The 13,576-nt window shown below is 53.9% G+C and overlaps 1 protein-coding gene across 5 annotated transcripts in view; it reads left to right on the forward strand.

Annotated features, from left to right (window-relative positions):
- The first annotated feature begins 4,520 nt into the window (after positions 1-4,520).
- The window catches only part of FAM20A (FAM20A golgi associated secretory pathway pseudokinase), a 43,528-nt gene continuing 34,472 nt past the window's right edge, over positions 4,521-13,576 (forward strand). For 4 of the 5 annotated variants that reach the window (XM_027973995.3, XM_042256494.2, XM_042256492.2 and 1 more), the window contains exon 1: positions 4,521-4,936. In XM_027973995.3, coding sequence (XP_027829796.1) covers positions 4,578-4,936 — 359 coding nt within the window. In that variant the 5' untranslated portion in view covers positions 4,521-4,577. The remainder of the gene's footprint in view (positions 4,937-13,576) is intronic. The other variant, XM_042256495.1, reaches the window with a different exon arrangement.

The raw sequence follows: 13,576 nt of genomic DNA on the forward strand, positions 1-13,576 counted from the left end.
CATGGGGTCGCAAAGAGTCGGACACGGCTGAGTGATTTCACACTCAACTTTCAGGGGTCAGCAAACTACCAACCAGGGACCTAATCTGGCCCACCATTTGTTTTTATATATAAAGTTTTATTGAAACACAGAGATGTAGTGAGTTTACATATTGTCTCCGGCTGCTTCCTACGTCACTGACAGTGTTGAATCGTTGCAACGAAGACCATCAAGCCACAAAGCCTAAAATGGTTATTGTCTGGCCCTTAACAACAACAACAATAAAAACTGCCATAGTTAAAACATCGTGGTATTTTCTCACATATTGGGTATTTCTTCACTCATCATTTTTCATTCATAACATTTTAACTGACATCTTAACATCACTGCTGACGTGTCAACCTGAAATTAGCAATGATTTTTGAAGATCACAATGAATGCTCTCCTCTACTTTTGATTAATAGGTGATTATTATTTTTCAATGAACCTAATCTTTAAAAAAATCTACCTCCCAGAAGACATTCAGAATTTTGAGTACTGCGCTCAATATTTATCCATGTTTGAGGCTAGCTTTAAGCTTTAAAACAAAAAGAGATTAATCTCCAAATTAGGCCAGAAATAAAACTATAGCCTTAAGAAAAATTAAGAGATAATTATCCCCTAACTGACACGTTTTCCTTTCTTTCCTTTTGGAAAGATCACCTCTCTAAATAAAAGATGTCAGCCTTTTAAAATGCCTTTCATCCCCAGATCTTTTGACATCGCAGACCTTCTTATTTTAATGGAGCAACATCTTCCTAGGAACTTATCAATGAATCATAGCCTGAGAATGAAGAGGAAAGGCAGGAGGTCTGCCCTGAAAGAAAGTGATGCAGGGAGGTTCCAGCCTTGATCCGGGCTCTAGGCAGTGAGGGCTGCACAGGCCACAAGTCTGTCCAGTAAAGACTTACTGAGCATGAACTGTGAGCTGGATCTTCTACCAAGGAATTTTCTGCAAGACACCAAACCTTTCGATCTTTCTACTTCTATATAGAAATATATGCAAAAATATATTTTAATGGGCAATAATGTATAAGTTGCAGTTACTACATCTTTTTACCTAATAATATAGACACATTTTCATGAAAATAAATAAATAGAGGAGCTTCCCTGATGGCTCAGTGGTAACGATTCTGCCTGGCGATGCAGGAGACACGGGTTCAATTCCTAAGCTTGGAAGATCCCACATACTGCAGAGCAACTAAGTCTGAGCGCCACGACTACTGAGCTGGTGTCTAGAGCCCGGGAGCCTCAGCTGCTAACGCCTGAGTGCCCTGGAGCGCGTGCTCCACAACAGGAGACGTCATCCCGATGACGGCATCGCGCTATCCTGTGTACTGCAGGAGAGGGCAGCCCCTGCTTGCTACAACTACAGGTGAGCCTGCTTAGCAACAAAGACCCAGCCCAGCCAAAAATAAACAACATTATTAAAAATAAAAAAAATATTTAAAAATAAATAAAAATAGAACTTCATTTTATAGATGAACCATCATTTTGCTTAAGTAGTTCTCAGTTTTGGAACATTGAGTTTATTTCCTTTTTTCTCCCCTATACAGCAATAACCATTCTTTATCTAAATACTCATGTACACCTTTGATGACTTCCTTACAGTTTTTAAAATGGAATTTAGAGGCCAAAGTCTGTGCCGACTGTCAATTTCTTATCTCCGTTCCACATCTATCCCTCTTCCCCTGCCTTGTGAAACCAGAGCCCAGCCCTGCACACGTTTCTCCTCCACCAGCTGGCACCACGCGGGGCTTTGTCAACAGAGGCTGTTGGAAAAACCCCACAAGGCAGTGGTGGTAGAAAGACCGGGGTTCCGGCACACAGCAGCTGGGGACAACACGGGTGTGAAGTGAGGGGCCACAGGTGAGGCTGGCGAGGAAGCCCGGGCCGAGATGCGGAGAGCCGGAGCAGGAGCAGAAGGGAACGCGTATTTCCAGGAGGGAGAAGGAGCGGCTTAGACAGACCTTGAGGCTGGTGACACGCACTGCCCCATCCCGCCCCTAGGTTTCTCTCTGCCCACAGCCCCCACCACGCTTAATATCCGGCTTACATGTGCAGTTTGCCCTTGACCTTTACCGAGCAGAGGAAAAGGTGTTTAGACAATTTCTACTTGAGTTAGGAATATTGCTTCCTGAATGGAGCCCAGACAAAATGGGCGTGGAAGAAGGGAAGTCTTAAGACTCGTGATGGCTCCGTGCCCACACGCTCTGCCAGCCCGGAAACGCAAACCACGCTTCCTCCTCATTGCTACGGACACAATGCCGACGGGTGCCTGACTCCTTCATCCTGGCCACGAGGCCTAATAGGCACGTCCGAAGCGTCTTAGAAACTGGAGGCCTGCTCAAATTTGATTGCAAAAAAGAAGGTGGTTCAAAAACCGGAAACTCCCGCCAGGGTCCTCAGCTGAGCAGAGCAGCTGACAATGGGATCATCCGGGCACCGCTCGTGTGGACACGGCCCCGTAGCCACCACGTTGTATTGCTGAGGTCGGTCCTTTCGATACTTTCCTGTCTTCGTCCCTCTCATGAACAGTCTCCAACCTTCCCGTGTATGACAGGAACCAAGAAGCAATTGTATTTCTGGCAAACACATCTCTCACACTCACCACGTGCTGGGGGCTGTTCAAAGCGGGTTATATAGTTAAAGTCCCTTAGTGAAAGTGAAAGCCGCTCAGTTGTGTCCAGCTCTTTGCGATCCCGTGGGGTACACAGTCCATGGACTTCTCCAGGCCAGAATACTGGAGTGGGTAGCCAGCCATTCCCTTCTCCAGGGGATAGTCCCAACCCAGGGATCGAACCCAGGTCTCCTGCATTGCAGGCGGATTCTTTACCAGCTGAGCCACCTTAAGCCACACAGTTACCCTATGGGTGTGTGTGTGTGTTCTTGTGTCCGTCTCTGCAAGCCCATGGACTGCATCCTGCCAGGCTCCTCTGTCCATGGGATTCCCCAGGCAAGAATACTGGAGTGGGTTGCCATTTCCTCCTCCAGGGGATCTTCCTGATCCAGGGATCTTACCCCCGTCTCCTGCATTGCAGGCAGATTCTTTATGGCCTGAGCCACCAGGGAAGCCCAACCCTATGGGGTAAGCTCTATCATTAGCTTCATTTACAGATGATGGGCTGCCAGAGGCCACAGGGATCTCCCACCAAGCCACAGGGGGAGGACCTCGAATCTGAACCCACAAGTCCAGGTGCGTCTGAGAGTTCTGACTCCAGGAGGGCAGGAGGGGTTTAAAGAGCCAAGTTCACAGAAGGGGGACGTTCTGTGCCTGGGCGGGCAGCTCCTGGCAGAGATGTCTCTTCATACCTAGGAAGGGCTTGGGGGATGGCGGCGGGGTGGGCTACCTCCGCCGTCAGACCAGCATGTCTCCATCCCACCAGCTCATTAAACGGAGGAGCCAGGAGTTCAGGGCCGGGCAACCACCTCGCCCTCCGTCTTCCTCAAAGGGAAGAGGGCTGGGAAGGGGTGTGAATGACCTCACAGGATACCAGGGGAAAGCCTAACACAGTCCTTCAGTGATTCATTTGGGCGGACCCGCTTTCGCACCCAGCTGAGCACGAAGTTCGGAGTGGGGTCAGCGGGAGGGCCCGCTCCTTCGCGGGAGGACACGTTCCCGCTCCGTAAACGCGGGCACACCGGGGAACCGCGCTGCATCCAGGCAGGAAGTCGGCAAGACTCTAGGTAGAACCGGGGCCTTCTTTTCAAAGGTCAAACTTTTTCCCTGGCTGAGCTCGGCTGTTCCCTGAGCGCCTACTACGCGCCAAGCGCCGGTCATTCTGGATCTGGACGGGGCTCTGCGGGAAGACGCAGACAGCGAAAGGGCCACACACACACACACACGCACACACACACACACGCACGCACGCACACCTGGCAGATCTTAAGGGGAAAGGCTTTCAGGGAGCTGTCTTGTTTCTAGGAAATAAACACGAAAATCGAAGGTCTCTCGCGCGCAGCTTCGGAGCCCGGTCAAGCGCCTGGCTGAGCCCCGAGCGGGGCCCGCGCGTCCCGGGCGAGAGGCCGGCGCGGCGGCCGGGCGACCAGGTGGCCGGGCACGGCCGGAAGAGGGCCCGGAGTCGGCGGGCGGGCGGGCGGCGCCGGGGGCAGGTGCCAGCGGCAGTGGGCGGGGGCGGCGGCGTCACCCCTCCCCCGGGGGCCGGGCGCGCACACCAGCTCGGCCCGAAGAGCCGGGGGCACTGGCGTCCCCGCCGCCCGCCGGAGGAGCCGGAGCGACCGCATCCTCCCGAGAGACGCCCCGCGCTCCGCGCCCGCCCTCCGCCGCCGCCGCCGGGAGGCGAGCGCCGCCCGTCCCCGCGCCCCGGCGCCCCGACCCTCCACCTGCCGCGGCTCCCGGGGCGCAGAGGGTGTGAGACGCAGGGGCCCGGGGACACCGGCCCCCGGGGGCCACTGGGCGCGGAGAGGGGCCGCCGCCCCAGCCCGCGCGCTCTGCGCCCGGGCCGCGACTTCAAGCGCGACCCCCTCGGAGGGGGCTCTGCGCGCGCGGCGCGTCCGGCCCCGGGGCTCGGGCGCCTCCGCGCGCACCCGGCGGGGCCATGCCCGGGCTGCGCCGGGACCGCCTGCTGACCCTGCTGCTGCTGGGCGCGCTGCTGGCCGCCGACCTCTACTTCCACCTCGGGCCCCGCGTGCGGCGCCGCCTGCAGCACCGGGAGCGCCCGCTCGGCTGCCCGTGCGCCCGCCGTGCCGCCTCCCCGGCCCCAGCCCCGGCCCCCTCGGCCCCGCGGCGGGTCGAGCCGGGCGGCGGCGGCGATCCCGGCTCCAAGCTGCGGGCCCTCTTCGCGCACCCGCTGTACAACGAGCCGGAGGAGCCGCCGCTCCTGGGGCCCGAAGACTCGCTGCTGGCCGGGCCGGAGGCGCTGCGCTATTACCGGAGGAAGGTGGCCCGCTGGAACAGGTGAGCCCCGCCGGGCACCCGGCCTCGCCGCGCGCCCCGCGCTGCGCCCGCGCCCATCTCGGGGCGAGAAGTTTGCAGGCAGTAGTAGCGCGCCTGGAGATGCTCGCACACCCGCTCCTGAGCCCCCGGGGTTCGCCCCGGGCCCCTTCCGTTCCCGAGCCATCTCCTCGCTCTTTCTCCCGCTCCTGATGTGGGATCTCGGTTTTCCAGGATGAGGTTTCCAAACAGAGCAACTCCAGCGCTTCTCTGCACCCAGCCCTTAGCTCGAGACCTGGGCGCCTTCCAGAAACCAGGGATACTCCCGGAAACCCCGCTCTCCCCTCTTGTTTATTCCCTTGCCCCTGGTCAGAGATCAGGAGAGGTCAGCGGACCAGAAAGACAGTTTCCCTAAGTGGTTGCCATTCTGTTAAGTTTAAAGCGTGGCTTGCCCCTTTCTCCTGAGTGTTATAACCTACAAGCAGTTTTATTATTGTGGGGGTTTGGCTCACTTGGAGCTGAGGCTCCATGCTTTCATAGACTACCTGGAAATTTTTTTATATCCAAGACTAAATATAGAGGGGGAAATGCCAAACATATGTAGGGTAATATCAAGAAGGATTGTGTGTGTGTGTGAAGGGGTGGGGAGGGAGGGTGTTGGAGAAGCTGGGATGGTCAGCTCCGAGATGACAGAGGCCTTGGAGGAGTTAGGACTCTGGTTGAGTATGGACTGGTCTGAGGATAACTCAGCTCACTTTTGGACACATTCATCACTTTTCTTGACACGAGAGATTTCCAAATGAGTCCTCTTCGCTGGTTTTATGGGCCCCCCAGAGGATGGGCAAACGAAAGTCTCTGGAAATTCAGTGCTTGTCCAAGTAAAACCTGTTTGCTCATCATTCTATAGTGCTGAGAGTGGCCAGGGGTGGAGGGGGCCTTTGGAAAGTAAAAAGAGAAAAAATGAGAGTTATCAGCTGCAGTCGCTACAGTGCGTTTCGATTGCAATTCTATGGCTGATAATTTTATATTAGGAAGTGGTTCTCTTGCTAATTGAACGCAGTGGAAAGGCGGCTTGAGATTGCTTCTCAGACGCTGTCATTTTCTATATCACCTTTATTTCATCAACCACGTGAGGATCAGTGAAAAACTAAATTATGCCCTTGGAGAATGATCGACACGTCAGCTGAGGATCTGGGGGACGCGGGAGACTGCGCCGTGTCAGTGTTGATCAGCATCCACTTCTTCCACAGCTGTGGCCTTAAATTCTCTGTGTTACTTTGGTCCTTAAGGAGAGTCGGAGGAGTATTTTGGCAGAAAAGCAAGACTCTTTCTCACCAGTCTGTCCTACAGACCATTCTGAGCTTGACTTCTGTGTTATTACGTGTCAGAATACCTCGTTTGCTGCTTAGGAGTGATCTTGGCCGTTTAACAGTGGATGGGTGGGGGCTGGGGCCTTCGCTGTACTTGGAGGCAACGGGATGGGTTTGTGTGGTCAGTTGAATGTGAACAGTTGTGATATTGACTCATTAGTGAAGTGAAAGTCGCTCAGTCGTGTCTGAGTCTTTGTGAGTGTAGAGTCCATGGAATTCTCCAGGCCAGAATACTGCAGTGGGTATCCTATCCCTTCTCCAAGGGATCTTCCCAACCTACGAATCCAACCAGGTCTCCTGCGCTGCAGCAGCTGAGCCACCAGGGAAGCCCATGACTTCCTCTTAATCCATGAGAGCTCAGATGAGGTTTGTGGGCTGTAACAGGAGGGGGAGCTGTTCTTCCAAGTGTTGAAACTGGACCCTAGAGGCAGAGAAGCTTCACCCAGAGTGCATGGTAAGCGTCCAGGCAAGGGTGTTAATAATCATATTCCAGCTCGTGTGGTGCGTATCGGGGCTTCCCTGGTGGCTAAGCTGGTAATGAATCCGCCTGCAGTGCAGAGACCCGCGTTCGATCCCTGCGTCGGGAAGATCCCCTGGAGAAAGGAACAGCAACCCACTCCAGTGTTCCTGTCTGGAGAATCCCATGGACAGAGGAGCCTGACGGGCTAGTCCATGAACTTGCAAAGAGTCGGACACAACTTCATCAGGCCAGAAGTGGACTGTGGGGGACTTCCCTGGCGGGCCAGTGGTTAGGACTCTGAGCTTGCAATGCAGGGGGCCCAGGTTCAATCCCTGATCAGGGAAGTAAGATCCCACGTGCCGCATAGTGTGGCCAAAAAATAAATAAATAAATAAATAAAACCATGATGTAGAAGAATTTTTAACAAAAGATAATGATCATCAATGGAACGTGGGAGACTCACTAGCCAGGGTGCGTCTGCATCGCACTCAGAGTTCCGCTAGGAGAGACAGCCACCGCCACCTTACGTGAGTCGGTGCCCCATCGACATGAGGACACATGAACGTACCTGCTGTGATGCGCAGGGCCAGCGAGCGCTGCAGGCTTCGGTGCCGATGGCGAGAACAAACAGCAGAGGAGGGAAGCAGGGAGGGACCATGCCGGCCGCCTTGCTCTCGCACACACAAGCCCGCGCCCCTTCCCTTGCCTGCAGCCGCTATCCAGCCAGTACTGAAAACCCAGAGCTCTGCACACGTATGTGGATGCCATCGTGCCGATGGTCACTTACCATTGACTGCTTTCCAAAATAACTGGCAGCAAAGCAGCTGCCTCACCTGGAGAAGTGCAGGTAACAAGTAGCCAAATCAGCCTCCCCACCACGTGCTCGGATGAGCCCGTTAGGTCTGCCTGACTGATTCTCCTAACCAGCGCCTAGCGAGTAATGCGTGAAGTCAGAGGTACGTTCCTATAACTTGAGCCTGTGACCAGAGTTAGGGTATGTCCCATCTTACCCGCCGCCTCCCAGCACATCCCGCTTTTATTTCAGTGGAAGATGGAGCTTACACACTTGCATGCTTCAGGTCCTCGATCAATATTCATTCATGGGATGTCAGTATCTAGTTAAGTTGAAGCAATGCGAAAGGCACGTCGTGGGTCGGGTGGGCGATCCCCGTGCTGACTTGAAGCTTCCTTGCAGACCTCCTTAAATGCCGTCCTTCCTTCCCTTCCTCTCTTTCCCCCTCAAAATGTAACTAAGTGAGGCACAGTTCGGTTCAGTTCAGTCGCTCAGTCATGTCCGACTCTTTGCGACCCCATGGACTGCAGCACACCAGGCCTCCCTGTCCATCACCAATTCCCGGAGTCCACCCAAACCCATGTCCATAGAGTTGGTGATGCCGTCCAACCATCTCATCCTCTGTCTTCCCCATCTCCTCCTGCCTTCAATCTTTCCCAGCATCAGGGTCTTTTCTAATGAGTCAGCTCTTCCCATCAGGTGGCCGAAGTATTGGAGTTTCAGCTTCAGCATCAGTCCTTCCAATGAATATTCAGGACTGATTTCCTTTAGGATGGACTGGTTGGATCTCCTTGCAGCCCAAGGGACTCTCAAGAGTCTTCTCCAACACCACAGTGAGGCACAATCCAAGTTGAAAAAGTAATCTGGGACAATGTTCCTGTCACATCGTCGGCCGCTGATCCTGCCAGTGGTCCAGCACCAGCCCTCGATGGGCGTGAGGACGCGAGGGCCACGGGGAGCCAGGGGGCCACGGGGAGCCGGGGGGCCACGGGGAGCCGGGGAAATGCGGTCGTCAGTATTTCAGACCTTAAACCAACAAGCTGCTGCTGCTGCTGCTGCTGCTAAGTCGCTTCAGTCGAGTCCGACTCTATGTGACCCCAGAGACAGCAGCCCACCAGACTCCCCTGTCCCTGAGATTCTCCAGGCAAAAACACTGGAGGGGGTTGCCATTTCCTTCTCCAATGCAAGAAAGTGAAAAGTGAAAGGGAAGTCGCTCAGTCGTGTCCGACTCTTCACGACCCCATGGACTGCAGCCCATCAGGCTGCTCCGTCCATAGGATTTTCCAGGCAAGAGTACTGGAGTGGGGTGCCATCGCCTTCTCCGCCTTTTCCTGTCAAAGCAGTGATGAAGGGCAGCACATACCTGGAGCCCAGGTTCACGGCACCACTACCCTCACAGCTTTGAGGCTGAGCTCCGGGTTTCGCCCCCTCCCAGAAGCCGCCCAAGCCAGACCACATCTGTCCTTTGACTTGTCAAAGCCAGTCAGCTCGGCTTGGCCCTGCGCCCACATATTTTTGGTCGGTTCCTCTGTAACACTGGTTCTTACAGTCAAGGTCAAATGGGGTCATGCCTCCCTGGTGTAAAAACTCCAGCAGCTACAACACAGACACAAATCCTCTTCTCTCTGCTTTTCTCTCTGGACCTCCTCCTCCAGGATCAAGAAGGTTCTGTTTTCCTGCAGTTACCGACTGCGTCTGTCTGTGCTCTTCCCGCCATCAGATGCCTTGTCTCCCTCCTCCTGCGTACTTGCTCTCACTGAAGAAAGTCTGGCCCGAGACTCTCTTTGAAAGTCACAGCAAAGACACACTGCAGCTCTGCGAAAATGACAGGCGTTCGAGGGGAGTAAACTGGCCCCAGTTTTCGTAGGAGAAGCTTTGAGAAGCTCCAGAAGCCGGAGCAGTGATAGGCGAGCAGGGAGAGAGCCAGCCGAGATGAGAAAGAGTTCAGCCAGACACCAGAACCGTCTGGCCTAGGACTCGGCGGAGGGAAAGCTGCTTCCCACCGTGCATCTGGGCGAGGAAAAATAAAGTCTCTTCTCACCTCTTCTTTTGCCTCTTTCCTACTGATCTCACGCTTGCCCAGATCACTTGGAGAGCAGGGTTATTGGGAATGGGCAGCTCCCCTACAGAGCCTTGGATAGAAGCCCAGGGCCCAGCTCAGAGACACTGCTGTCCATCTTTTGCCCAGAGTCAGCAAGGCCAGCACCCCCTGCTGGTTCTTCCGCCAGTGACGCCAGGCTGAGAACGGGTCTGAAAGGGGCCCTCGGCCACCACCTGCGTGTGGTTAGCAGAGGGGGTGGGAGTCTGGGCGTCCGTTTCTCTTCTCTCCCAGTTAGAGCCTTGCTGGGCTGGTTGGGGGAAAGCTATGACGTCAGTGGTTTCTGAGTCCCTGGACTTTCAGCTGGAGGAAATCTCCCCACTCTTGTCAGAGCCAAGAGCTCCAAGCAGATGGTTTCGGAGAGGGCTGGGCCAGCTTCCTGTTGCCTCATCCCAAAGCCCAGTCCTCACTGCGGTCAGCGTGGCAAAGACCCAAACCAGGGAGGGCACCACGCAAGGCAGACCCGCACGTCCTGTCTCCAGCGTCATCAGAAAGAAGCCCTTTGGCCGAGAGCCGGAAGGAGCTCATCGACTCCTCTGCTGGTCCCAACAGCTGCCACCCCGCCTCCTTCACCCCCAGCCAAGTCCTCGTCCATCTGCGAGAAGGGCTGGCCAGTTCTCTGCATGCAAATCCTGCCCAAGACAGGCGTGATAGCTGCCAGGTACTTGAAATACACCTGCTAACTCAGGCCTCACGATTTCTTGGGAAGAAGGTCTATGATTCCGAGATGTGTCCCTGGAGGCCCGGCCCTGGTGTACACAAGCCTCCTTGCTCAATCCAGTGCAACCAGGCCCTGCAGGAAAGGGATTTTACAGATGTAACTAAACCTCTCTCCCAGAGAGGGTGACCTTGGGATAGGGAGATTACCCAGATATTTGCTGTCCTTTGTCCTTAATATCTGGGTAATCTCCCTATCCCAAGGTCACCCTCTCTGGTTCAGTCGCTACATCGTATCCGTCTCTTCAGGACCCCATGGACTGCTGCTCACCAGGCTCCTCTGTCCCTCACCATTTCCAGAGTTTGCTCAAATTCACATCCACTGAGTCGGTGATGCCATCCAACCATCTCATTCTCTGTCGTCCCCTTCTCTTCCTGCCCTCAATCTTTCCCAGTAACAGGGTCTTTTCCAATGAGGCAGCTCTTCCCATCAGGTGGTGAAAATATTGGAGTTTCAGCTTCAACATCAGTCCTTCCAATGAACACCCAGGACTGATTTCCTTTAGGATGGACTGGTTGGATCTCCTTGCAGTCCAAGGGACTCTCAAGAGTCTTCTCCAGCACCACAATTAGAAAGCATCAATTCTTTAGTGCTCAGCCTTCTTTATGGTCCAACTCTTACATCCTTACATGACCACTGGAAAAACCACAACCTTGACTAGATGGACCTTTGTGGGCAAAGTGATATCTTTGCTTTTTAATACCCTGTCTAGGTTTGTCATAACTTTCCTTCCAAGGAGTAAGCTTCTTTTAATTTAATGACTATAGTCACTGTCCACAGTGATTTTGGAGTCTAAGAAAATAAAATCTGTCACTGTTCCCACTTTTCCCCCATCTATTTGCCATGAAGTGATGGGACTGGATGCCGTGACCTCAGGTTTTTGAATCTTGAGTTTTAAGTCAGCTTTTTCACTCTCTTATTTCACCCTCATCAAGAGGCTCTTTAGTTCCTCTTCACTTTCTGCCATAACGGTGGTGTTATCTGCATATCTGAGGTTATTGATATTTCTCCCAGCAATCTTGATTCCAGCTTGTGCTTCATCCAGCCTGGTATTTCACATGATGTAGTCTGCATATAAGTTAAATAAGCACGGTGACAATATACAGCCTTGACGTACTCCTTTCCTGATTTGAAACCAGTCTGTTGTTCCATGCCCAGTTCTAACTGTCGCTTCTTGACCTGCATACAGGTTTGTCAGGAGGCAGGTAAGGTGGTCTGGTATTCCCATCTCTTGAAGAATTTCCCGCAGTTTATTGGGATCCACACAAAGGCTTTAGCGTAGTCAGTGAAGCAGCAATAGATGTTTTTCTGAAACCCCCTTGCTTTCTCTATGATCCAGTGAATGCTGGCAATGTTGACCTGGCTATGTTGGATCTGATCACATGAGCCCTTTGAAGGCAGAGTTTTCTCCAGCTAATCAAAGAAGAGGAAGTCGATTAAGGGCTGGAAGTGCCTCTGCTGACTTGCAGATGGGGCCAGGGAGGGAGGGGGCTGTGGCAAGAGAGACAGTAACCTTCAGGACCTAAGCTGGGCCCCAGCTGACAGCCAGCCAGGAAGCAGGGCCGTCGGTTGCACAACCACCAGGAGATGAATTCTTCTAACAAACATGGCAGCAGAGCCTCCCGCAGAGTCCCCGGATGAGCACTCAGCCTGGCGGACAGCTCGACCTCAGCCTTGTGAAGCCTGCGCTGGGCACTCAGCCACGCTGAGCTGGAACCTTGGCCTGCAGAGTCCCCAGATGAGCACTCAGCCTGGCGGACAGCTCGACCTCAGCCTTGTGGAGCCTGTGCTGGGCACTCAGTCACGCTGAGCAGGAACCCTGCAGACCGAGTCAGCGGACAGTGTCAGCGTGAAGGCACTCAGCCACGCTGAGTGGAATTAGAAAACAAAGGCAGCAGTGCCGTTGACTTCGTTTTCTGGAGGAAACTGGGGATGGGAAGCTGGTTGCCACTTGCCTTCTTATGTCAGGTAGCTGGCAAACTTCAGACGGGCTTGGCACCCCGAGGGGCCAAGATCCACGAGGTCTCACCATCAGCTCCAGCCCGCTGCATCCTTGGAAGCTCCAGGTCCTCGTTTCTCCTCTCTGGGAAAGGCGTTTCCGGCCACCTCCCCCCACGCTGGCCCCTCCCCGATGGGGTGCATCCTCCCCTACCCTCCCCGATGGGGTGCATCCTCCCCTACAGCAGCAGGAAGCTGTCACGACTGTGCAGCCTCACGGTAGCTGTCGCATGAGCACGAATGGCCCTCGCGCCTGGCGTGAGAAGCCCCCAGCCTGCACGTGGTCGCAGGAGTACATCTGTTCTGTGGTTTCCCCTACGGGAGAGCCAGAGTGAATATCTGTGGAACAAATAATTGGGAACAGACGACCTCAGGACTTGGGGGCTGTTACTCAACATCCTTGTAGCCCCTGCTGGGGATGAAAGCCTTGAACAAAAACAATCTTGAACAAAAACAAGTCATCCCACCTATAACCTGCCTCTTTCTCCTTTGAAAGTCTCAGGTGAAACCCTCCTACTGAGACATCCTGGCATTTAGACCAGGGGTGCTCTCTCTATTGCAGTAGCATAAATAAAATCAACTTCCAAAAAAAAAATTTTTTTTAAGCCCTGGAAGAAAGTTGAGAAGGTGCTGTTTGCCAAGAAGAGAGAATTTCCTCAGCTTCCTGCATTTTCTGAGGAAAGAGCAGCCAAGAAGTCAGGCATTTAAAAAAGCGGGAACCACGGAGGGACCCTGACTTAGCCAAAAGCACTCCCCGCTCACCCCTCCATAGGTGCCGACCTGTGTCTTCCCTGAGATCATCTGTTAAACCAGACACTGCTAAGAACCTGAGGGTTCTGCTGAAGTCGGCTTTCGCATGGCTCAAAGCCAAGGGGGGGACACCATTCCAAACAGCTGCAGCCTGGATGGAGCAGAAGTTCCAGGAGCCAGAGCATCTGAGTACCTGTTATTATAGGCAGGCGCACACACACACAGGACTAATGAAAACCACAGTATGGAAAAAAAAAAAAAAGCCTAGTTCTTTTTATGGCCTGTCACTTGGCAGGATGTCCTACGGTGGAAATGTGAAATCAACACAACCCTGAGTCTGAGTGCCCTGGAGACACCGGGATCCGGGAGTGTGGGTCCCTGGAGGCCGACCTTGGAAATCAAGACCTGAAGCCGGCCAGCGTCTCTCCTCTTGAGCAAGACCCAAAGCTAGGGCCCAGAGAAGGGCCTGTTTTATTG

Source organism: Ovis aries, chromosome 11 (assembly GCF_016772045.2).
Source record: "Ovis aries strain OAR_USU_Benz2616 breed Rambouillet chromosome 11, ARS-UI_Ramb_v3.0, whole genome shotgun sequence".
Classification (NCBI taxonomy): Eukaryota; Metazoa; Chordata; class Mammalia; order Artiodactyla; family Bovidae; genus Ovis; species Ovis aries.